This window comes from Sminthopsis crassicaudata, chromosome 3 (genome assembly GCF_048593235.1).
Source record: "Sminthopsis crassicaudata isolate SCR6 chromosome 3, ASM4859323v1, whole genome shotgun sequence".
Classification (NCBI taxonomy): domain Eukaryota; kingdom Metazoa; phylum Chordata; class Mammalia; order Dasyuromorphia; family Dasyuridae; genus Sminthopsis; species Sminthopsis crassicaudata.
This window is the reverse complement of record NC_133619.1, coordinates 401,088,165-401,113,428: the sequence shown is the minus strand read 5'-3', so window position 1 is coordinate 401,113,428 and position 25,264 is coordinate 401,088,165. Positions and strand designations below refer to the sequence as shown.

Genomic DNA, 25,264 nt, shown 5'->3' with positions numbered 1-25,264 from the left:
ACTCACCAATAAAATTTTAAAGTAATTATTATTAACTATATTCCTTTAGGTATTGAGAAAATATTAATTTACATACTCATAGAACAGAAAGTCTTTCAAGAGGTCTTGTAATCTATCTTCTTACCTCCAAGAAGGATGAAAATTAAGCTATCAAAGATAGAAAAGTTTTTTTAAAAATTGGCCTAATTATAGGGCTATTGGGTGTAAGACCCCCCAAAACTCATGTTTAACCAACTCATTATGAAGAAACTAAGGCCAAGAGAGAGATAGTTGTTGGTTTAAGAACATGTTCCTATTGTTCTATCCTTTGTAATCAAGTATAATGACTGGCAAGGTCTCATAAGTTGTAAATTAAGAAAGCTGAGATTGGGGCAGCTAGGTGACACAGTGGTTAGAGACCAGCCCTGAAGTCTGGAGGACCTGAATTCAAATGTGACCTCAGACACTTAACACTTCCTAGCTGGGTGACCCTGGGCAAGTCACTTAAACCCAATTGTCTGAGGGGAAAAACAAAGGCTGCTGGGATTGAAGTTTAGTTGGTTTTTCTTTTTTTTAGTTGTAAATTCAATTCTTGTCCATACTCTATATAGAAAACATATTTTAGATATTTCACGTAAATATCTTGTAGCATGCTTTTCTTGCCAGTTCATAAGTAACCTGGGAGAATTTTTCTCTTACTAATTCATAAAAAATTATATTAAGTTCCTTTTACCCATGAATTTTGGGGTTTTAATGGTAAAAAGGGATATAGTAAAGTAATATACTCACAAACATTAGCATATAAATGATTTTTTATGTATTTAGTATAAAAAGTAATTTTGCCATTCATTTTTCTTGGTTACACAAATGATAGAACAAGCTATTAAACCAACTATCTATTTGTTTCAGTGAATACACCTGTAATTTATAAAGACATATGTACCAGGTATAGCAGGATTTAGAGCTGGAAAGGATTTAAACATCTTATTTTTATAATAGATAATTGAGGCCCAGGAAAGTTAAATAATTTATTTAAGGTCACAGATTAGGTGTTAAGACATGGGATTTAAATTCAGATCCTCTGACTCCACATGGGGTATTCTTTTCAGGGTACCACAATAGAACATTTATGAAATATCCTTAACAACTAATGAAGAAGAAACGTCAGTGGAATGGACAATTATCTGTTTTTGCTCATGATCTTCTTTATCTAAAAATCTTTAAGAACTGGTCTAAAACCTACCTCCACCAGGAATTCTATTAGTACTATAATAGCCCACAACAGTCTTTTTCTTCTCAGGTCCTCTATTATATTTATAATTAGTGCTATAGAATTTAGCTCTTAATTATTCTCTAATTAGTTCACATATTTTCTCTTTTAAAATAGATAAGATACTCCAGGGCAGGGATTACGTCTTCTACTTTTGTATCTTCTTAAAATAAACAAAAAATAAATAATAAAACTTGGGTTTTGCTAATTTCATTTGTGCGGAAAAGTTTGTAAACATCCTCCAGTGACATACAGTAAGTAACTAACAATCTTAGAAGGCTGCCTAAAACATTGGATAAAATATATATACACACACACACACACACACACACACACATATGTATATATATGCATATATGTATATATATATGTCATAGATTGATTTCTATAATAATTATTATAAATATAATATTGTATTAATTAATATATAATACTATAACATGTTATAGTATTATTCTATTATTCAGGTTTTCCTGACTCAAAGGCCAGTGATTTTTCCATTAAGGTCACAATGCTGCCTCTCTCTGGACACACAGATCATTATCGATTTCTAGTTTGTCTTGAGTTCTATGGTCCATCCCTCAACTTCTTATTTCATTCTAAGTGGTAGAAGTAAAAAAGGCAAGTAAAATGAAGAGAAGAATTATCTTAAAAATAGATTTTTTCGAAGGAAAGGGTAGGGAGAAAGCAGGAGCTAAAGAAGTTCTAATATATTATCATTTCCTGCCCATCCCATTTCCCTTAAAACTAAATTCCTTTTTCTTTTTCTAGATATCCACCTCTGATAGTCCTTTGATAAAATGAATTCCTTACCATAGCATATCTACATTATTATAGCTTGATTCTGAATAGATCTGTTTTGGTTGTTTCAGAGGTGATGTTTTATTTTCAAATGATCCTTGATTATCCACATTAGAAGTAGATTTAGAGCCTTTCTGGCGGCGGCCCTTAGATGATCCATTAATATAGTTGAAGTTCCAGTCAGGTTGAATGTTGAACCTGTAAATCAAAGAACTACTCTCTTGGAAATGTTGATGTTCTCTTTCTTCATTAATATGCAATAAAGAATTAAATCCAACAGGATTTTTAGAAGTGGGTTTATTCAAAGGTTGTTTAGATAAAGTAGAGTTACTGGATGCTTCTTTGTACTGTTGGAGTCTAAAAGCATTTGAGTCTTGTAAATGATTGACATGCTTATTCAAATTTACACCCTGTTCAAGATTTATTGAAGGATCAGCTGGTTTAATCTGTTTATACTGTCCTGTTGACATAGAATTCTGGTTACCTTGATTTATATCTAGCTCTTTAGGCCCACTGGGCTTAATATGCAACTTCGGTGATTTGGGCCCACTCCAGAGTTTATATTGTTTTCGAACTTTACGCATGCCTTTTCTTCTTGAAGGCATCCTGCCATCAGTTGTTTCAGAAGTTAGCTGTCTAGGCACTTGAGTGAATTTTGTTCTTTCAGATTGAGACCTGTGTCCTTGGTAATCCTAAAAAGATATTTGTAATTAATGTAAATAAAATTGAAGGAATGGTATTTCCAGATTTACATGCAGAAATTTGGACCCAGATTATAAAGGATATAATGGGATGGATAGACAGAATACTTCCATTTAGGTCCTGGGAATCCCTAAATGGATTAATATTTCCCACAGGACCAGCCCTCATATGTTTTATTTTAGATTTTTCCATAAATTTTCTTTTTTTACATTTTTAAAATTTTATTTTAAATTTAAGTATAAAATAAGAAAAGAAAAAACACATTGCCATTTTCACAGCAGAACATGAGAGGATTCCAAATATAAAGTAATAAGTTTCCATTTTAAGAAAGCCTATATAATAAATACTATCATGTTCAGAACTGTCATTTTTTCTTTGCTTATTTGTAGCTTTTCTTCTGTTCTCTGTGTACTTCTTACTCTTCCCCGCCCCCCCCCCCATGCCTGCCATCACACCCTCCCCTTCAAGAAGGTTATAATTAAGTATGGATGTATTACATACACATTTATCTATCTATCTATCCATCCAGTCATCCATTTATCTATGCACACACACATATATAAATATTTATAATTTTATACATTCATTTGCATATATGCAAGACTATATTATGCTTATTTCATATAGCAATATTTCAACTTTATAATGTCTACTTATTTAAATAGCTTAAAACAATATTGATTAATATGGCTGAAATATAGTTTCCTTATTTTTCTCTTTTGATTATATCTATTTTATCTTTAACTTTGTCTGAGATCATTACTACTACCCCTGAATTTTTTGTTTACATAATAAATTCTATTTTCAATTTTGTGTTTGCTCATTTTTATATTTCCTGAAAACAACATATTGTTGAGTTCAAATTTTTACTCTACTATGTTTCCACTTTATGGGTAAATTCATCCTATTCACACTCTATGCTATAATTACTTTACATTTTCTTTATCTTATTTTCCTTTATCCTATTCCTATCCCTCCTCATTCCTCTATACCTTACTTTCAGCCACTATCTTGACATCATATTTCTTAATCTATCCACTCCTCCAAGAATCTCTCATCTCCCTCACCTCTCCTCTTATCCTCTTATTTCTTTTTAAATTTAGAAGACTTTATACCATTCTAGATATATAGTAAGTTTTCAGCACTATATGCCCCCTCCACTAACTTATTTTGCATTAATTTTTCCTTTTTTGCCTCATTTAGATAAAAAATGCCTCCTTTTTAATCTCTCCCTACAGTTTTATTTGTTTAGAATCATTCCATCTTACTCAGCTCAGCTCAAGCCTTTCTTTCAAACTACCCAAATAAAAATGACAGTCATAAGAGAACTGATATTTTCATATATTAAAAGTAAATGATTTGATCTTTTTCATATACTTTAATTTTTCCTTACACTGAAGGTTGACATTCTCAAATAGGTACCAGGAATTTGAAAGGATCATCTGGTTCTAGGAAGAAATATAGTATTTACATGGGAGGAGGGACCTTTCCTCTTTGTATGCTATCAAATTATATTCTATGAATAGAAAGAATGTATTAAATAGTTTTGACTGGTGATTTCCATATTTAGGAGAACAAGAAGGATACTGAAAGATCAGAGGAAAATAGTAAGCATTGGCTGGCGTACCGGTCTTCTGATAAGGATCCTAAATAAACTATGAAGCAATAAAGCAATAAGTAAAGCAAACTATGAGGCAAAAAAGAGTCCATGTCATTAACAAGCCACACAATAAAAGAGTGAAGTTAATTTTTAAAAAATGCATTAAAATTTTGATTAGCTAAGAACAGAAAGATAAGCCATTCTGATTATCACATCTTCTTACCTGTAGAGATCATAAGCTACAAATGACCTCTTTACTAGATGAAACAAATTAGATTTCATTCAGAGGAAAAATAAAAGTCTGTGTAGTGTTAGATCATCTATGAAACAAGGGTTACTTTGCTTCTATTCCTTAACATAGTCCATGTTTAGACAATTAAACATCTGAGGAAAGCATTTCAATTTCAGAACAGTCTTTATATTTTTCAAAATCTTATTAAAAACAAGATGTATTTGTTTCTTGTATAATACACTATGTAGCCATATAGTACTATCTTCATTTTAAAATACTTTGTAATGAATAGAACATGTATTGCTTTTCTTTTTAAGGAAAAACTACATCTATTCAAAGGACTTTTGAAAGAATGACTGTATGATTATAGAAACATAATAACATGTCTATGTTATTATTATATGCCTGGATGATAGTGTCATCCATACTGTCAAAACACATTTAAAAATCACCTTCAAGTCTAAATATTATTTAATGGAAAACTGAGATAATTCTGTAGATAATTCAGGCAAAAAATCTGCTATTGAGGAAAAAATAAGTTTTTGCTTATGTGGTAAGTCATGTTTATATATAAATATTTTTTTTCTTTTTTCTTTTTTTTTTCAATTTACATAGCATTTTTTTTTACCACTCTTTGAGACAAGGAGAGCAAATATCTCCATTTTATTGATATGGAAATTGTGAGGGCATATCCAATAATGGAACAAATATTTCACCGGGAATAAAAAAACAAAACAAAACCATATTCACATTTTGCCTCAGTCATTTGATAGCTTGTAAAGGGCAGGTAAGTGGAGCATCAGACCTGCAGAGTCAAGAAGGTAGCTAATAAGTGTCTGAGGTTGCAGTTGAACTATGTGATCATTCCACTTAAACCTTATTTGCCTCACTTTCTCATCTGTAAAATGGGGACACACTGGAGAAGGAAATGACAAGCTACTCTTAGGATTTTTGCAAAAAAAAATTCTATGACAAAAGTTCCTGAGGTCACATAAAGTTAGACACAACTGAATTAATGAACAAGAAGGAATTTGGTGCAAAGTCATTTAATTTCTGTGTTTGAGCCTCTAAGCTCTCTTCCAGCTCCAAATTTATGGTCCTATAAGAAGTCAACTTCTTCCCAGTCATATAGTTAAGTAGCTAAGGATTCTTGGCTCCAAATCCAGAACTCTTTGTGTTATACAAGGGAATAATCCAAATTGACCTTATTATTAAGGAAACTTATTAAAAAAGTTATTTTTTCCTTTATATCACCTCTATAAACATTGGCCAAGTCTTTTCTATTTACATAAAAGTAAATATTGTTTTGTGTATAATAAAGTCTCATTATAATAAAGTTTGATGTGGAGTTATTATTGTTGAATCAGTTACATTTGTAAACTTCAATGTAATAAAAATGAGAAGAAAAAAATACTAATTTGCAAGTTCTGGAATTTGAGTTTTGTGGTTCAGATCAGATTTTTCACAGGGTAACATTTTTGGTACTACAAAAAGGGCTTTCTTATTCTGTAATACCTTTCCTTTATATTTAAATTGGCTTGCATTGAGACATAAAGCCCAGAAGAATTACCTATTCTAAGGAAACATTTCTCCATAAAGAAAATACATCCATCTGGAAGAAAATTATTTTAAAATCCTGTAGATGAGTACTCTCTACTGCTGGTAATGTATCCCTTCTTTTCAGTAGTATTTACTTCAGTTGTTACAAGAGAAAAAATACCAGAACTTTCTATTCTAGTGCCTTTCAGCTCTCTATTTCTTTCTTCTTGTTTCCATTATCTACCACCATCAAATACACAAAGATAACAGAACCATTCAAAGAAAAATAAGCCAAGTTCAGATCTGAGATCCTGTGTTACCACTTGATTCAAATCCTGTTATTACTGCTATTCTAACTACAATAGGGATTAAAATAGGGCTCTTCACAGGGTGCTTGGTCAACAGAGGGTAAGAACTTACCATTTTATGAAACTTCAATTGTCTCAAGTGTTAAACCCTTGGATCACATAAATATAAGTACCTTAAGAAGTTATTTTATGTTTTTAAAATGAAACAGGTTAGGGACTTGATAAGATTTTAAACATCTTCTAAGCAGCCTACTTGAGATACAGGGTTTACTTTAGATTTTATTACTTTACAATTAAGGCATCAGGTGTCACTCTTTAGGTGGCAAGACCTGGGTTCCTTTAAGTTAATATACAAAGCCAATCTCGGGCCATTTAATTTCCATCAGCATTGAAATACTCCATTTCATCCTACTCTCACTAGGGTTCTTTTGTTATCAACACTTACAGTCACTACATACTACATGCACTCAGAACTAACGGCTTAATGGTAGTAGGTATTAACTTCTAATACAGAGCAAGGGCAGGACATTTTGGCAAAAGCTTTAACAATGGGGAATCTTGCCTCCTAGTGCCAAGATGATAATTTGTCAATAAGATTCCCTGTTCCCCCCAGATAGTAGAGAGCATGCATGGTATTGTCATAAAGTAAAATGTTCACTTGCCTTAAAACAGAAACATGCTCTTATTATTTTATGGTTCTAACCTATTTGCCAGGATCCTATTGTTAGTATAGTTACAGTTAATGTAATGCGTTATGGACTATATATAAAATGAGATCTGGGTCAGTTTCAGTTTTTTGTTCCAACTTTTGAATTAATATTAAATTAATAATAAATTTTTTTTTACTTTAAGCTTGGTTTACAATTCTCATTTTATAACCTTAGGACATTTTAAGGTACCACATTATTAACTAATTATACCTCTTGATTCAGTTAGGAAAACACAATATAGATAGTGAAGAGGAAGCCTATCTATCAATAGTGAAAGGAATCCAGTTGATTGCTGGAAAGTTATTAAATCCTAGAGAAGTTGTGAAGTTCTCTTTGGATTTTTTAAAAAAGATTTTTGAGATTCCTTAGGGAAAAGTTCAATATAAAGATTATCACATTATTTCCTTGTTAGGCAACTTTAGATGTGTTTTAGAGATCATGTAGTTTTCTCATTTTAAAACTATTTTTGTCACCTCTTTGTGGGACTACTGATATATTTTCTCAGACTTTCATCTCCTCCATCTTCATACCATTGCCAAAGTAATCCTTCTAATGAATAGCTCTGATTATAACAACCCAAACTCAAAAACCTTAGAGACTCCCTTTTGCCCAATGAATAAAATGTGAATTCTTTAGCCTACCATTCAGGGCTGTTCACAATATTTTCTCAACCTATCTGTCTAATCTCCTCAGAGGCAGGGACTGTTTCCCTGCATTTCCAGTGCTTGGCACAATATCTGACAAATAGCAGGCATTTGTTGAATGACTGACAGCCTTCTTACTTGATCTTTTTCAGCTCTGCCATCCCATTCTTGATCTCTCAAAGCATTTTCTTTTACTTTTCCTGTGCATTTCACTTTATTTAAACTTGTATTATAGTTATTTATATTTATGCCTAATTCCTTTTTCTAGATTATAAACTCTGAGGTCAGAGTGTGTTGTTTTTATTTATTTAAGTACTTAAAATTTATTCTAAACTTAAGAAATAAAGCAAGCATTTTGATAACAGTAGAAAAGGGAAAAATATGATAGCACACAAAATTGCAAATCTATTATATACAATTTGCTTTTCCTTTTAAATATATAATAAAGTTATCATTCAACTTGTTTCCTTTTTTTCTTCTCCATGCCCTTCCCTAGAGATAGTTAGCAGTAAATATAATATAAACATATGTGTGTGTATATATATGTGTATATATATATATATATATATATATATATATATATATATATAAACTCATTCTATATATTCTTCTTTTTATCAGTTCTTTCTCTTGATGCAAATAGTATCTTCCTTCATATGTCCTTTGTAGTAAATTTAGGTATTTATAAAAGTCAAAATGACTTCGCTGTTCATAAAAACAATGTTATTCTTACTATATGCAATGCTTTCCTGGTTTATTCTGTTCTTCATATCCTGCAAATCTATGTTTTTAAAGATCATCGAGCTTATCATTCTTTATATCATAGTAGTATTTCATTACAAGCATATACCATAACTTGTTTAGTCATTATTCAATTGACAGGCATCCTCACAATTTCCAGTTCTTTATACCCCAGAGATGCTATAAATATTTTGGAATATATAGGTTCTTTCCCTTTTCCCTTAACCATCTTTGGAAACAGATCCAGTTGTGGTATTGCTAGGTCAAAGGGTATATAGACTGTGTTGTTTTTAATCTCTATATCTCTAGTACCTTTGGAAAATTTCTTATAAATTGTGGAATTGAACTTAATTTCTCTTGGCAATGGTCAATAAGAATTCTGTGTCTAAAGATTATAAACTAAAGGCAGATGCATAAAACTTAAAAGACATTTTGGGGAGAGCACAAAAAGAATGAAAGACTTATGAAGAGTAATTAAAGGAACAGAGACTACTTAGCTCGAAGAAAAGACCTTACATTGATATATATATATATATATATATATATGCATATATATATATATATATATATGTATATATATATATATATATATGCATATATATATATATATATATATGATGAAAGATGATAAAAAAAGACCATCCATCCTATGGGAAATTTAATTTAGCTGAAAAGAATAGTTCCTTAACAATAAGAGTAATTAAATACTATATTATGTTAGTAAGTGTATGAAATAAATCTCCAGAGGTTTTTAGAATTTTAGGATTATTATCTGTCTCAGGAGTTCATATATGGCTGTGCTTATCTCTTTGATGTGTTGGAAGCTCTTTGGGGATAGAGGCTCATTTTGTTGCCTACTCTTATCTCCAAATGCTCCCTCCTGGTGATCATCACTTTCCATGGCTTCAACTATCACCTTTATACAGAAGGCTCCTTGAGAGCAGAGCCTATTTCCTCTATCTTTGTATTTCCAGAGCCTAGCACAGCAGCACAGAAGAGTTCAGAGATTATAAATGGTGGGACTGTACATGGCAGGTCTGGGAACCTTTTCCATACCTTTGTTGTTGTCCTTTCTAAGTTTAACATCTAGGTCATTTCTTTCCTCTTTAAATTTAATACTATACTAGAAATACATAGAAGAAAAAGTCCCAATTTTATTTTCCTCTTTGTGAAAGTCATTCTCATGTGACTTTTTAAATGGATGTCTCTATACATAGGAGAAGTAGTGAGGAAGCCTAGTCTTGATATCAGAGAGAGCTGTGTTCAATTCTGTTCCCACAACATGCTGGCCATATGATTATGTTAAAATCATTGACCCTCTATAAGTCTCAGTTTCTTCAAGTAAAATGAGGCAAATTATTTATGTGATATTTATTCAAAGGCCCACCGCCTCAAGTGAAATTATGTACATAAAATACTTTGGAAACTTTAAAGAACTATGTAAATGTCATGTTATTATTATGAGAAACCAGCATTTTCTTACTATCCACCTAACAGAATTGTAAGGAAAATATTTTGCAAAGCTTTAGGTAGATATACATGTAAGTTATTACTATTACTTGAGTTCTTTTATCCTTTGAAAATTCCTGTTATTTCTTTAATTACAGAATTAATAAATTTGTGAACACTGCATACTATAACAATTTCACTTGGTTCTACTGTGTAATTTAAGAAAACAAGAATAAAAGCCTTCCAAGGGAGGTGGGAGTGGGGCTGAAGAGATGTGTTGTTTTGCCTTCCTTCGTTTTTTAAAATCCTTATTGGGACTATTTTCAGAACATTTTTTATGATAAGTAACTTAAAATGGACTAGTTATTATGATATAAGTCAATCATTTGTGATTTTACAAATATAAGGAGACCGTCAAACAAGTAATAATGATAATAATATTAATAATGATATGTGTATATAGGGAATAAATGTTTGCAATATATTTAACATGTTATTTCATTCGATCTTTTCCATAACTCTATATAATAGTTGCAATTATAGTTCCCATTTTATAGATAAGGAAACTGAGGCTAAGAGAAATTAATAATGGCTATCATCAAATATCTAGTAAGAATCAGAAGTGGGATTCAATTCAAGTAGGTGTTCTTAACTCCATTCCAAACTGCTTTCTATCATAAAATATTCTATTTTCTGGGTTATGTCAATATGTTAATCAGTGATAAAACCTGGTCAGTAAATGTAGATTTAATATATAAATTCAAGAAGAAATCACCTACTGAAGCCTTGTGTAAGTATTAACAAGTTCAGTAAAAATCCTTTTTTTTTTTTTTTTTTAAGAATGCTTTGGACTTTCAATGTCCAAAATTGTGATCTCATTGTTTCTTTTCTTTTCTTTTTTTTTTTTTTTAAAGTGATCTCATTGCTAAACCAGGTTGTGTGACTATTAGCAAGTCAATTAATTTCTCAACCTCTAAGCAAGTCTCTAAAGCTATAATTGACAGATAGGATATTAATGTATATTTATGAAGGGAGTTTTCACATTGGAAACATCCCATTAGTGATGAAATCATAGATCCAGGTTAAAAAAATGGAGGCATAACTTTTAGGAATCTACATATAAATTTGAGAAGGTTAGAAATTAATTATTCAAAGGTTCAGTCTCTATTACAAATTGAAAAGAAAAAGTATAGATTGCGGTAGGAGTATGGAGTTAAGAGAGTTTTCCAGAACAAATGCTATACTTTTTTTTTTTTTTAGCAATATATACTTAAAATGTGGGTTATTAATTTCCTTCTAGACGAATAGATATTTTGGTTTCATGTATAAAAATAATTTTTTAAGTGATAAGAAAACAAAATATTTCAGATGTACTCTGAAACACATTTAAATTAAATTTTATAGAACAAGTAACCTGTAACATCTGGGCTCTCTGATGCCATTTGTCTTCAGGATCCACAACAGGATTTTTAGCTTCCTCAGGCTTTGTGTCAGTCATGACAGTGCTGGAGATCTGAGAAGGTAAAACAGATAGAATATGTTAACTTTCTTCTTTTTATTCTTAGAAGTCACAAGGATTCAGTATATGCACTCTAAAAAGACAATTTCTGGGAAGTTTCTATTTTCTGTCTTTCATTTACCCAACCAACTAACCAACAAGAATTTATTAAACACTCATGCTCTGTGAAACATCATGCTAAGTAAGACAACACTTTCATGATGTCACTGGTTCTCTTCCAGAAGGACTACTAGCACAACCACTACTGCCAACAAACAACAAGAACTAAGGGACATAAAGATCAAATACTTCCTGGCCTCAAGGAGCTTCTATCTTAAAGGGAAAAACAAATGTACATAAAAGGGTATCTATAAAAGTATAGATAAAAGTATCTATCAAAAATAAAATAGAAGTTAACAGATTAGAAGTTGTTGCCAGCTGGATTAGGAAAAGGTCTTTGGTAGAAAGAGGCATTTAATTTGCATCTCGAACAGAGTCAGGGATTCTAAGAAGTGAGGAGGGACAGCATTTTAGGCATGGGAGATAACCAGTACAAAGACAGCAAGATGGAGGGAGACAGAGCATCTCTTCCAAGGAGATATAGTCAAGGAGACCCACCTGATCAGACTTTCAAATACATGGAGGGAAAGAATAAAAAATTAGAAAAACAGGAAGGAAGAGTTTTAAACTGTTATGAAGAGCTTTAAATATCAAGAAATACATTTGACCCAGAAGTTAAGAAGGCATCATTGAAACCTGAGTCAGGATATGGCACAATTAGACCTATGGCCCAGGAAAATCACTTTGGCATCAATGTGAAAGATGGATTAGAGAGGGAAAAATTTGTAGCAGGGAGAGCGAATAAGAGGTTATTACAATAGTTCAGAGGATAGTGATCAGAGCCTGAACTTGAACACTGGTTTCATGAGTGAAGAGAAGAGAACATATTCAAAAGATGTTATGGGAAAATATATGACACAATTTTCTCACTAGATATATGAGAGATCAAGAATGACTGAGGTTGTGACCCTGAGTGCCTGGAAGAATAGTAGTGCCCTTGCCAGTAACAGAAGGATGTTTAGGAAAATGGAATTTTGAGTGTTAAGATAATGATTTATGTTTTAGATAGTTCAATTTTGAGTTACTTCTGAGACATATAACTTGACATTCCTATTACAGGTTTAGAGGATAGGGGTAGAAGGCTTGAGCTAGTATTAGTATGCTAAGCTGATGCAATTCCTTATGTAGAAGAAGCAAAAGAGCCCATTTTCAGAAAGGTATGACAATGTGAAATCACAGTACTTAGAAGATATCTGGAGCATGCAGTGCCATTCCAAATTGCTTTTTTAAATGGCTGGACTAATCCACAATACCACAAGTAGTGTCTTAGTGTGTCTCTCTTCCAAGAATCCCTGCAACATTACCTATCTATTTTCTGTCATCTTTTCCAATTTCAACAAGCTTTAGAGAGTGTACTTATTATATATATTTACTGAATTTTCTAACTGAACTTTGAATATCCTTCACCAGATGCTGTTTTTCTCTGTATATCTTCTAGTTTGTCCAACTTCCTTATTAAGTATGTATCTCAGAAATGGAAATAAAAATTATCAATATAGTTTCACCTACACAGAAGTTAAACTACTACTTACTTTAATTTAAATATTATTTACATAAATTAAATCCAAGGTTGCATTACCTTATTTTTTTTTATCAGTTTCATTAAATTATTAAGATTTATGTTGAACTTGTGATCAATTGAACAATTAAAGTTAAAAAAATTAATAAGGGCACAGAAGAATAATATCATAAATTTAAAGCTGCAAAGGAACTTAGTTCACCTAGTCCAAATCTCATATTTTAAAGATTAAGAAACTTTGATCAGGAGAGATTAAATGGCTTAGATAAAGTCACAGAGGAGGATTCAAGATGCTAGGGATTCAAAGAATCTTTGCCCTTAAAAATAAACAATGAAGGGGGAGAATAGAAATAACAAAAACTACATATTATAAGATAATTAAATGCCTAGAAAAGGTATGTCAATGGCATGAAGGATTTAAGATAATTTTTATCAAGAAAAATCAATGAAGAGGTAATACATGAATGGGGTTGAGTCTGGGTGACTAGAAGATCAATGGAAATATGAAAGTTAAGAAGTGGCTGTTTTAGGACAGTTGATGATGAGTAGTTTGGATATAATTAGTTTGAGGTGTCAGTGGAACCTCCAGCTATAAATAGATAGATGCCAGTGAAAAATGTGGAATTACAGCTTAGGGGAGATGTCAAGGCTAGAAATAACAATATGGATGTCTGTAGAGAGATGAAAGTTGGAGCCGTAGAAGTTGTGATTCATGTGGAGAAAGAAGTAAAAAAGCTGTAGGATAGAGTGCTGGGCCTGAGCTTGGAAGACTGAGTTCAAATCCAGCCTTAGATACTTACCTGGTGTATGAACTTAGACATGTCACTTAATCCTATTTGCTTCTGTTCCCTCATCTGTAAAATGAGTAAGAGAAGGAAATGGCAAACCACTAGTATCTTTGCCAAGAAAATCCCAAATGGGGTCACAGAGAGTCTGACATAACTGAAATTCAACAAGAAGCAGAGTGGTTGATCAGCAGAATAGATTGGGTATACAATATATACATATAAATAATGCACAGTATCCTAGTGTTTGATAAAACCAAAGATCCTAGTACTGGGGCAAAAACTTACTATTTAAAAAAAAAAAAACGGAACACTTGAAAAATAGTCTGGAGAAACTAGATATTATATATTATAAACCATTATCTCATATTGCATATAACAAGAGAGGATCTAAATAGGTACATGATTTAGACATAAAGGGGGATATCATAAGTCAGTTAGCAGGGAGAAATTACTTGTAAAATCTATGGATAGGAGAATAGTTCATGACCAAAAAGGAAATAGAAAGATTCTTAAGAGATAAAATGAATGATTTTCATCACCTTAAGGTTTTTGTACAACTTTCTATTAAGTTTGAGTTGGGTTGATAGAAAGTCCTGAAAATCTGCCAAGTTCATTGTCCATTTTTTCTTAAGAGATAAAATGAATGATAGAAAGTCCTGAAAATCTGCCAAGTTCATTGTCCATTTTTTCTTAAGAGATAAAATGAATGATTTTCATCACCTTAAGGTTTTTGTACAACTTTCTATTAAGTTTGAGTTGGGTTGATAGAAAGTCCTGAAAATCTGCCAAGTTCATTGTCCATTTTTTCTCATTCAACATTATAGATAACTTTGCTGAGTATGATATTTTTGGCCAAAGGCTTAGCTCTTTTGATTGTTGATAGATATGATTCTAGGACTTGTGGTCTTTTATTATGGAAGCTGATAGGTCTTATACAATTTTAATTGTAGCTCCAACATATTTGTTTTTTTTTTCTTGTTTCTTACAAAATGTTGTCTTTGCTCTGAGGAATTCAAAATTTCACAATAATATTCCTATGTATTTTCTATAAAGGATCTCATTGAGATGGTGATAAGTGGATTTTTTTTTCAGGTTCTATTACTCCAGGACAATTTTCTTGGATTATTTCTTGTATTATTGTGTCACTGTCCCCTTTTTTGGTCACAACTTTCAGGCATTCCAATTATTTTTATATTTTCTCTTCTTGATCTATTCTCTAGATGTCATTTTTCTTATGTTTCACATTCTGTTCTATTTTTTTCATTCTGTATAATCTATTTTATTATTGGTTTCTCATAGCTTTACTGGCTTCTCCTTGCCTAATTCTAATTTTCAATGAGTTATTTTTGTCTTCAAGACTATCTCCTTTTTCAGTTGGTTATTTTTTTTTTCATAATCATCTTGTTTTTCTTAATTTAAAAACATTTCCTCAATGTCTCTCATTTGACTTCTAAATTCTCTTTTGAGTTTTCCATAAATTCTCTTTCAGCAGGGAGCCATTTTATGTTATTCTTTGGGGTGGAAGCTTTTTTTTTTTTTTTTTTTTAACTTCAGTATCTTCTTCTAAAGATGCACCCTGTTCTTTCCTGTTTCCATAGTAGATTTCTATAGTGGGGTGGATTCTTTTCTGCTGCCTCATTTTTTAAAAATAAGAGGTATTAGGATAACCGCCTCTAATCCTAGGTTGGGGGAGGATGGTGTCTCCTCTGATCAGGAACCCCAAACCAAGAGCTCCATCCTCCAGCAAGTGCCCATAGATCCTGCCCCCCTGCCTCTATCCTCACCAGTACGTTGGTTCCTTCTCTCCCAGGGCCGTGTCTCAGCATCACAGCTGGGTCTGGACTTCCCAAGCAGCCGAGATTCTCTCAGTCTTCCCAGACTCGGACCCCAACTCTGAGCTGTCCAGGAGGTGAAAGTTCTTGTGGTTTCTGCTGAGGCTCCAGCCACCCAGCTAGCCCAGGACTCTCCACTTGGTGTTTCTGTGGAGCCAGCCCAGAGGAATTTGCACTTCACACGGGTTAATTCCAGCTCCGGATCTTTTTTTAGATCTTATCTGGTTGGATCAGGAGGGCCTTGTTCTCCCTCAAGTCCTCTTGATTTTTCATGAGTCTATATTCACCCTGAGGCACAAATTTGTTCTATTTGTGGGGAAAATCAGGATGGCTTGAAATTTACCAACCTACTTTTGCCATCTTCCCAGAATCCTCCCCTAAAAAGAACAAATATCATACTTAGTTTTGGGATTAATAAAGTGAATACAAATAAGGATATTTGGGAGACAGAAGGAGGAATAAAGTAGAATGTGAGGTTGGGGAAGATAAAGTTTGTTCGGGATTAGCAGAGCAGATATCATCATGAAGTCCTGATGATCAGTCATACTAACTAGGAATTTTTAAAATTACATTTAAATAAATTTAATTTAATTTCCTCCTCATTATTTAGATGTTATCTATGTAGCCATTCCATGCTAAGCTCTGTGGGATCCATGACACATAAGCCACACAGGTAGTTCAACACTTGTGTTTTCCCTCTTTGGAAAGGTGTCTGGTGGGGTTTGCCTCATTGAATATATCAGATTGTGCTTTTGGCTGGCTAGGATGAAAAACTCTCGCTTTTGAAGAGGAAAAGTTTAGATTTTTTATTTCTGCTCTCTTTTCCACTCCATGAAATTTGTGGATTCGCTTTTCAAGTTGTTACAGGGTGGATACTCCCAATGGTTGAAATAATGAAATCAGAAAGCATTTATTAAGCATTTGCTATGTGCCAGGTCTTGTGCTAATTACTGAGGATACAAAGAAGGTAAAAATAGTCTGCCTCTAAGGAGGATACAATTTATTGGAAGGAATATATGTAAACAACTATACCCAAACAAGATATTATACAGGATAAATTTAAGATGATCTCAGTGAAGATACCAGCATTAAGGGTAATAGGAAAAACTCTGTACAGAAGGTGAGATTTTCATTGAAACTTGTAAGAAAGCAGGAAATCTAGGAGAAAGAGATGGAGGGAACATATTCCAAGCAGGTGTGATACCAGTGAAATGCTGGTAGGGAGTAGGGAGATAGAATGTCCTGAGGCCAGTGTTACTGGATTATAGAATATATGGAGGGGAACAAGATGTAAATTGACTAGAAAAATACGAAGGAGAACAGTTATAAAGAACAGGAAGCCAGTGGAGTTTACTGAATACTTATGTGTATTAGTTCATCTGATTTTTACAACAATGCTACTAGATAGTACTAAAAGTATTATTATCCCCACTTAGAGATGAGGAAAATTAGTGAAGTTTGGGCTTGATTATCCACAGTCAAATAGTTATTAAGTAGAAGAGGCAGGGTTTTAAACCTGAGTCCCTTATTTGTTGAATTCTGGTGCTGTTTCCATTATATCATGCTGCCTTTCTTCATAAAAACTCATTGATTTTTAACACAAGATATTGGATTTTAAATGTATCTCTTTTAAATTTCATCTTGTTAATTCTGCATATTTCAAGTCTACTGAAATAAATTTGAATACTGATTCTGTTATATAGAGAATTATCTCTGTTTTCCTCCTTGAAATTATTTTAAATTTCATAAACTTGCCTTTCTATTTCTTGATCTGAACCACCAATAAAAATGATGAATATTAAGGAATGATTTATATTTGGCCTCTAGTTTGGGCTCCTTTTACAATGACACAAGCATCTGAATATAGTAAAAGCAGTTTTATAAATGTATCTAATTGTACACATTTCCCAACTAATTCATAAAACATGAGAAACTTAAGATCATCGGGTCACAGAATTTAAAGCTGTAAAAGGGGCTTGAAGCCATCATTTAGATCAACTGAGACCTGAAGTAAAATGGCTTTCACAAGGTAGTAAATAAGTTACAAAACCAGGGCCTGGAGTTCAAATCAAGGTTTGTTTTTTTTCCCATTATACCACAAAAGACCTTCAGATAAACAAAACTTATGGCATACCCTCCCCACCCCCACTCCAGAATCATTTTAGAAATCTAATCTAAAAACAAAAAAGTGATCTCAGCATTATGTTTTTAAGTGAACCTTGGTGGTCTCTGCACCATCACTGTGATGTGAAGATGATTTGTCTCTTCCCTTACCCTGCAATGTGGCCCACATTTCATAGAACTAAAGAAAGAAATTTTTAAAAATTCTATTCTAATTTCTACTTGAATGTTTATTTTAACTATTTTGGTCACAAAATAGATTTTCTAGTTGATCCACAGATGGTTAAATATTTATATTGATCTGAAAATCACCATGAAAGGAAATTAAACTTATGCATCCTATGAAAAACCCTTCTTAGCTGAATTATTTGTAACCTCATTCACATGTAACCCAACCTTATTCTCCCAATGTTCTACTACATATTTGCCCACCTCTACCACTGTGTCTTCTAGAATGTCTACTCATAACCAGTAAACTTTCTTCATCTCAAACAACTTCTTCTTTTTCTCCTTTCACCTCTGGCACGCATTGAGACTTGGCCCTTCCTAGATGACAGTTTTCTCTGGTCATTCACTTTTGTAGTGGTTCCTCTTTCACTCAGAATTCCTAATATACTGGTTGTAATACTCAAGGCTCAATTTATCCAAATGTATTGATTTTGGTAGCTATTATTGACCAACTCTGAGCACATTCTTCTTCCTTTCTCAGTGAGTTCAGTGCCTGATTCTCACTATTCTTTTCTATCACAACTTTTATGCTTCAGGTAACTTTAATCTGTCTGACCAAGTTCCTTCAAATACTCAAACTTTTCAGGTCTTCAAACTATTCAATTCTCTTGATCTCTTCTTCCATTCCACCTCAGCTACACATAAGAATGAGTATACTTTCTATCTTATACATTTATGTTCAATAATTGATTCTAATAAATCTAATAATAATCTTTTCTCTTTCTATATGCTTTACTAATCTTCCAAAGTTACTCTTTAATCTCACTGTGACCTTTAGTTCTTCTACCCTTCAGTCTTTTTTTTTCCCAGTCACTACCCTCTGCTCTAGTTATACTTTTCTTGATCACTACTCCTTGAAAGACCATTTAAAATCAACACTATCAGAGATAGCTGCTTGAATAGGAGCTAACTATTCAACTCCCACATACTCACTCCAGCAAAAGCATAAAAGTCCATGTAAGATAAAATAATGATCAATAAATCCAATGAGAAACTTTTTTTTTAAAAGGCACTTTAAAAAAACCCAGAAGGACAGAAGAGAGCAAGCCAGAAGCCTAAAGCCAACTAGAAAGGAGATTGCTAACAAATTTGTGACAGCCAAGGGTAATCTCCCAGTATAAGCTGCAAGGCTCTGTTTCTGAAAAATAATGATGATGATTAAGAAAATGATGATGATATCAAACTAGCATTTATATAGCATTTTGACACTGGCAAACCATGTTGCATGTAAACTAATTTGATTCTCACAAAAACTCTATGAGGCATTATTATTCCTATTTCACAGATGAGGAAATAGACATGGAGAAGCTAAGGGTCTTGTTATCCAGCTAGTATCTAAAGCAGTATCTGAACTTATCTTTTTGAGTTCAAGTGTGTTCTCTAACCTTATTATACAAAAAGCCAGTCAGAAGCCCATATGCAATAGGAAAAGGAACTGCCAACAAATCCACAGCTAGCACAGGAAACAATGCTTAAATCTGTGACTGTAACTAGAGATAAACCAGGAGTACATAGAACTACAAAGCTCCCTCAAGAGAAATTTAGGATGGTCTTAAAGCGCTAGAATGGAGCCTTTAGAAGCCCTGGAGAGTAGCAATATGTATAATGTGGCAGAATTCAGACTAGGACACCTTTAGGCCCAAGGGTCTGAAGTCCTTAACACTCTTTCTTGAAATGCCAAACGTGGCCCATGAACCTTGAACTTCAAAGATTGATTCCACAAGTGTCTGGGAAGTAGAACCCGGTGAAGTGGAAAAGCACCCCAAATGAGACTGTGAGAAATATAATCTTGGATCTTTGTAGTTAGAAGCTTATTACTAGTTCTTCACTTCCTACTGCAGATGGTATTTTAACAACCCAGATGTACTACCTGAGACCTTGACAACCTGATAAGCTTAAAGAAATTCTGCCTGGGGGGCGGAGCCAAGATGGCGGAGAAGAAACACACGACTCAGTGAACGTCCTCACTCCCTCACAACCAATTAGATAAATTAAGTCTCAAAATTAGCTCAGGACTGATAGATACCACAAGGACTGGAAGCACGACTTACCAGCTGAAGAGAATCTGGAGTTTCAACAGGAAAGGTCAGTTCTCAGGGGAGGAATAAGAAAGACCAGCACAGACGGTGGGGTAGGGGCACACTGCGCCCATTGCGCTGGGAAGGGCTCTGGGATCAGAGAAGCCACTGAGGTAAAGGAATCTGGCACAGGCTGTTAGCTCTTCTCTGCTAATTATTTAGCAGTTCAGAAGAGAAAGCCAAAATATTTTAAAACTCAGATTAGATTTTCCCCGATCCTGGGGGTGACTCAGGCACAGATCTCGGCACCAGGGGGTGTGGCCTCAGCTACCTCCTGAGAATAGTTAAGAGACTGACAAGTGGGTGGATACGGCCCAAGGCAACACACACTGCCTAGCTTAGCTGGGGGGAGTGGAACTCAGCTCCAGGAAGTCCCAGAGAAGCGGAACCTTTGAACTAGGGACCGCGGTTTCTGGCAGACACTTCCAGTTTGAGCGCAGGGGCTTCTCACGTCACCTGCTGCAGACATCCACTCCCCACCCGGACACATAGGCTGGGCTTCTTGCTGTCTTCACTATTCTACGCCCTCGAAGCACAGTAGTGCTAATCACCTCTGAGGCACTTCCAGGGAGGGGGTGGGGAACTCTCTCCCAGAGCTCTCTCTTAGCTCAAGCTCAGGAGCCGCTGCATCCATCCGGTCTGGGAGGAAGCTGGTAAAGAAGTAAATAATTTCCTACCCCAGAGACAGACCCCAAAAGATTTTTTTTAAGTATGAGCAAAAAAGCTAGAAAAACCATAGATTCCTTCTATACAGAGAAAGAGTGGGTGTCCAACCCCGAGGAAGTTGACAGCAGAGAATCAGATAACAACCTAAAGGGGAACGATTCCTGCCCCCCATCACATAACTCTCTCCTAGAAGAAGCTCTTAAAAAATTGAGGGAGATCGAAGAAAAATGGGGAAAAGAAAGGGAAGTTATGATAGAGAATAACAACGTCCTGAAATTGGAGTTGGAAAAAATAAAGAATTCACAGGAGATGCAGGGAAACAAAATTAGTGAATTAGAAAAGGTTAAAAAAACACAGGAAAGTAGGATTTCTGAATTGGAAAAGATAAAAAAGTCTCAAGAAAATAGAATTTCTGAATTGGAAAAAGAAAATAATTCTCAAAAAAAAAAAAATTAGGGAAATGGAAAAAAACTCAATAGAGCAAAATAATTCATTTAAAAACGAAATTGGGCATTTACAAAAAGAACTAAAAACTGTGAAAGAAGAAAATAACTCCTTAAAAGTCAGGATGGAACAAATAGAAATGAATGATTCACAGAGAACCCAAGAATCAGTCAAACAAAACAAAAAAAATGAGAAGCTGGAGAACAACGTCAAATACTTACTGGGAAAATCTATAGACCTGGAAAATAGATCTAGGAGAGATAATCTGCGGATTATTGGACTTCCAGAAAACTATGACCAAAAAAAGAGCCTAGATTCTATTTTACAGGAAATTATCAAAGAGAACTGTCCAGAGATAATAGAAACAGAAGGGAAAGTAGATGTGGAAAGAATTCATCGAACTCCTTCTGAAATAGACCCTAAAAAAAGAACACCACGGAATATTGTGGCTAAGCTGCAGAATTACCACACAAAGGAGAAAATCCTGCAAGCAGCTAGAAAAAAACAATTTAAATACCAAGGTGCCACAATAAGGGTCACCCAAGATCTGGCTGCCTCCACATTAAAAGATAGAAGGGCCTGGAACCTGATATTCCGTAAGGCAAAAGATCAAGGACTGCAACCAAGAATGAACTACCCAGCTAAGTTTAGCATCTTTTTCCATGGAAGAAGATGGTCATTCAATGAAACAGAGGAATTCTATATGTTTCTAAGAAAAAAACCAGACTTAAACAAAAAATTTGATCTACATCCACAAGACTGAAGAGAAACAGAAAAAGGTACACAGAACCCTTGAGAACTGTAACTCTGTTGTGGGTATATAAAAAATACTCAAGGATAATTTGATTTTACTGATATAAAAGAAAAAAAGGGGGGTGTGGTAAAGGGAAGGAGGTCGGTTCAGAAAAAGGGGAAGGAGTGATAAAAAGAGGGAAACTACATCCCAGGAAGAGACATAGAAAATACACCATATCTGAGGGAACTTAGTGAGGGGGAGAATCATTGTGTGAATCTTACTCTCATCAGAAGAGGCTCAAAGAGTAAATAATTAACATATTTGTTTTTCAGAGAATTTTCTCTCACCTCATTAAAAGGGGGGAGAGGAAAAGGGGAAAGGAAAAGGAGAATAAGTGAAGGGACTTGGAGGGAGGGGGGAGGGATCCTAAAAAAAAAAAAAAAAAAAAAGAGGGAGGGTTGCGCGTCACAAGGGGGGTCTGTAAATTAAATATCGGGGAGGGGGATCAGGGGGGTCAAGGGAAAAAAGTATAATCTGGGGATAATACGATGGCAGGAAATACAGAATTAGTAATTTTAACTGTAAATGTAAATGGGATGAACGATCCCATCAAACGGAGACGGATAGCAGATTGGATCAAAAAGCAGAACCCTACAATATGTTGTCTACAGGAAACACACTTAAAGCAGGGAGATACATACAGAGTAAAGGTAAAAGGTTGGAACAGAGCCTATTATGCTTCAGGTAAAGCCAAAAAAGCAGGGGTAGCTATCCTTATCTCAGATCAAGCAAAAGCAGAAGTAGATCTCGTTAAAAAAGATAAGGAAGGAAACTATATCCTGCTGAAAGGTAGCATAAATAATGAAGCCATATCAATACTAAACATATATGCACCAAGTGGTATAGCATCTAACTTTCTAAAGGAAAAGTTAAGAGAACTGCAAGAAGAAATAGACAGTAAAACTATAATAGTGGGAGATCTCAACCTTGCACTCTCAGATTTAGACAAATCAAACCACAAAACAAACAAGAAAGAAATTAAAAAAGTAAATAGAACATTAGAAAAACTAGGTATGATAGACCTTTGGAGAAAACTGAATGGCAATAGGAAGGAATATACTTTCTTCTCAGCAGTTCATGGATCCTATACAAAAATTGACCATATATTAGGACATAAAGATCTCAAAATTAAATGTAGGAAGGCAGAAATAATAAATGCCTTCTTCTCAGATCACAATGCAATAAAAGCTACATTCAGTAAAAAGTTAGGGGTAAATAGACCAAAAAGTAATTGGAAACTGAATAATCTCATCTTAAAGAATGACTGGGTGAAAGAGCAAATTATAGAAACAATTAACAATTTCACCCAAGATAATGATAATGATGAGACATCATATCAAAATCTTTGGGATGCAGCTAAAGCAGTAATAAGGGGAAATTTTATATCTTTAGAGGCTTATTTGAAGAAAATTGAGAAAGAGAAGATTAACGAATTGGGCTTACAACTTAAAAGGCTAGAAAAAGACCAAATTATAAACCCCCAACCAAAAATTAAACTCTAAATACAAAAATTAAAAGGAGAAATCAATAAAATTGAAAGTAAAAAAACTATTGAATTAATAAATAAAACCAAGAGTTGGTTTTATGAAAAAGCCAATAAAATAGATAAACCTTTGGTAAATTTGATCAAAAAAAAGAAAGAGGAAAATCAAATTGATAGTCTTACAAATGAAAAGGGGGATCTTTCCACCAATGAAGAGGAAATTAGAGAAATAATAAGGAGTTACTTTGCCCAACTTTATGCCAATAAATTTGATAACTTAAGTGAAATGGATGACTTTCTCCAAAAATATAGGCTCCCTAGATTAACAGAGGAGGAGATAAATTGCTTAAATAGTCCCATTTCAGAAAAAGAAATAGAACAAGCTATTAATCAACTCCCCAGGAAAAAATCCCCAGGGCCAGATGGATTCACATGTGAATTCTACCAAACATTTAAAGAACAATTAGCCCCAATGTTATATAAATTATTTGAAAAAATAGGGGATGAAGGAGTCCTACCAAACTCCTTTTATGACACAGACATGGTACTGATACCTAAACCTGGTAGATCGAAAACTGAGAAAGAAAATTATAGACCAATCTCCTTAATGAATATTGATGCTAAAATCTTAAATAAGATATTAGCAAAAAGACTTCAGAAAATCATCTCCAAGATAATACACTATGATCAAGTAGGATTTATTCCAGGAATGCAGGGCTGGTTTAATATTAGGAAAACTATTAATATAATTGACCATATTAATAATCAAATTAATAAGAACCATATGATCATCTCAATAGATGCAGAAAAAGCATTTGACAAAATCCAACATCCATTCCTACTAAAAACTCTTGAGAGTATAGGAATAAATGGATTATTCCTTAGAATAATCAGGAGTATATATTTAAGACCGTCAGTAAGCATAATATGCAATAGAAATAAACTGCAACCTTTCCCAGTAAGATCAGGAGTGAAACAAGGTTGCCCACTATCACCATTACTATTCAATATAGTACTAGAAACGCTAGCCTTGGCAATAAGAGCCGAGAAAGAGATTCAAGGAATTAGAGTAGGAAATGAGGAAATCAAACTATCACTTTTTGCAGATGACATGATGGTATACTTAGAGAACCCCAAAGACTCTGCTAAAAAGCTACTAGAAATAATTCAAAATTTCAGCAAAGTGGCAGGATACAAAATAAATCCACATAAATCCTCGGCATTTTTATATATCACTAACAAAATGCAACAGCAAGAGATACAAAGAGAAATTCCATTCCAAACAAATGTTGAGAGTATAAAATATTTGGGAATCCATCTACCAAAGAAAAGTCAGGAATTATATGAGAAAAATTACAAAACACTTGCCACAAAAATAAAATCAGATTTAAATAATTGGAAAGACATTCAGTGCTCTTGGATAGGCCGAGCGAATATAATAAAGATGACAATACTCCCCAAACTAATCTATTTATTTAGTGCTATACCAATCAGACTCCCAAGAAACTATTTCAATGACCTAGAAAAAATAACAACAAAATTCATATGGAAGAATAAAAGGTCGAGAATTGCAAGGGAACTAATGAAAAAAAACTCAGAGGAAGGTGGTCTAAGTGTACCTGATCTAAAGCTATATTATATAGCAGCAGTCACCAAAACCATTTGGTATTGGCTACGAAATAGACCGGTAGATCAGTGGAACAGATTAGATACAAA

The 25,264-nt window shown here is 33.7% G+C and overlaps 1 protein-coding gene across 5 annotated transcripts in view; it reads right to left on the bottom strand.

Moving 5' to 3' along the window:
* The window catches only part of JHY (junctional cadherin complex regulator), a 112,930-nt gene that overhangs the window by 24,761 nt on the left and 62,905 nt on the right, over positions 1-25,264 (bottom strand). For all 5 annotated transcript variants that reach the window (XM_074302703.1, XM_074302701.1, XM_074302700.1 and 2 more), the window contains 2 exons: positions 11,390-11,488; positions 2,063-2,742 (listed from right to left, as the gene is read on the bottom strand). In XM_074302703.1, coding sequence (XP_074158804.1) covers positions 2,063-2,742; positions 11,390-11,488 — 779 coding nt within the window. The remainder of the gene's footprint in view (positions 1-2,062; positions 2,743-11,389; positions 11,489-25,264) is intronic.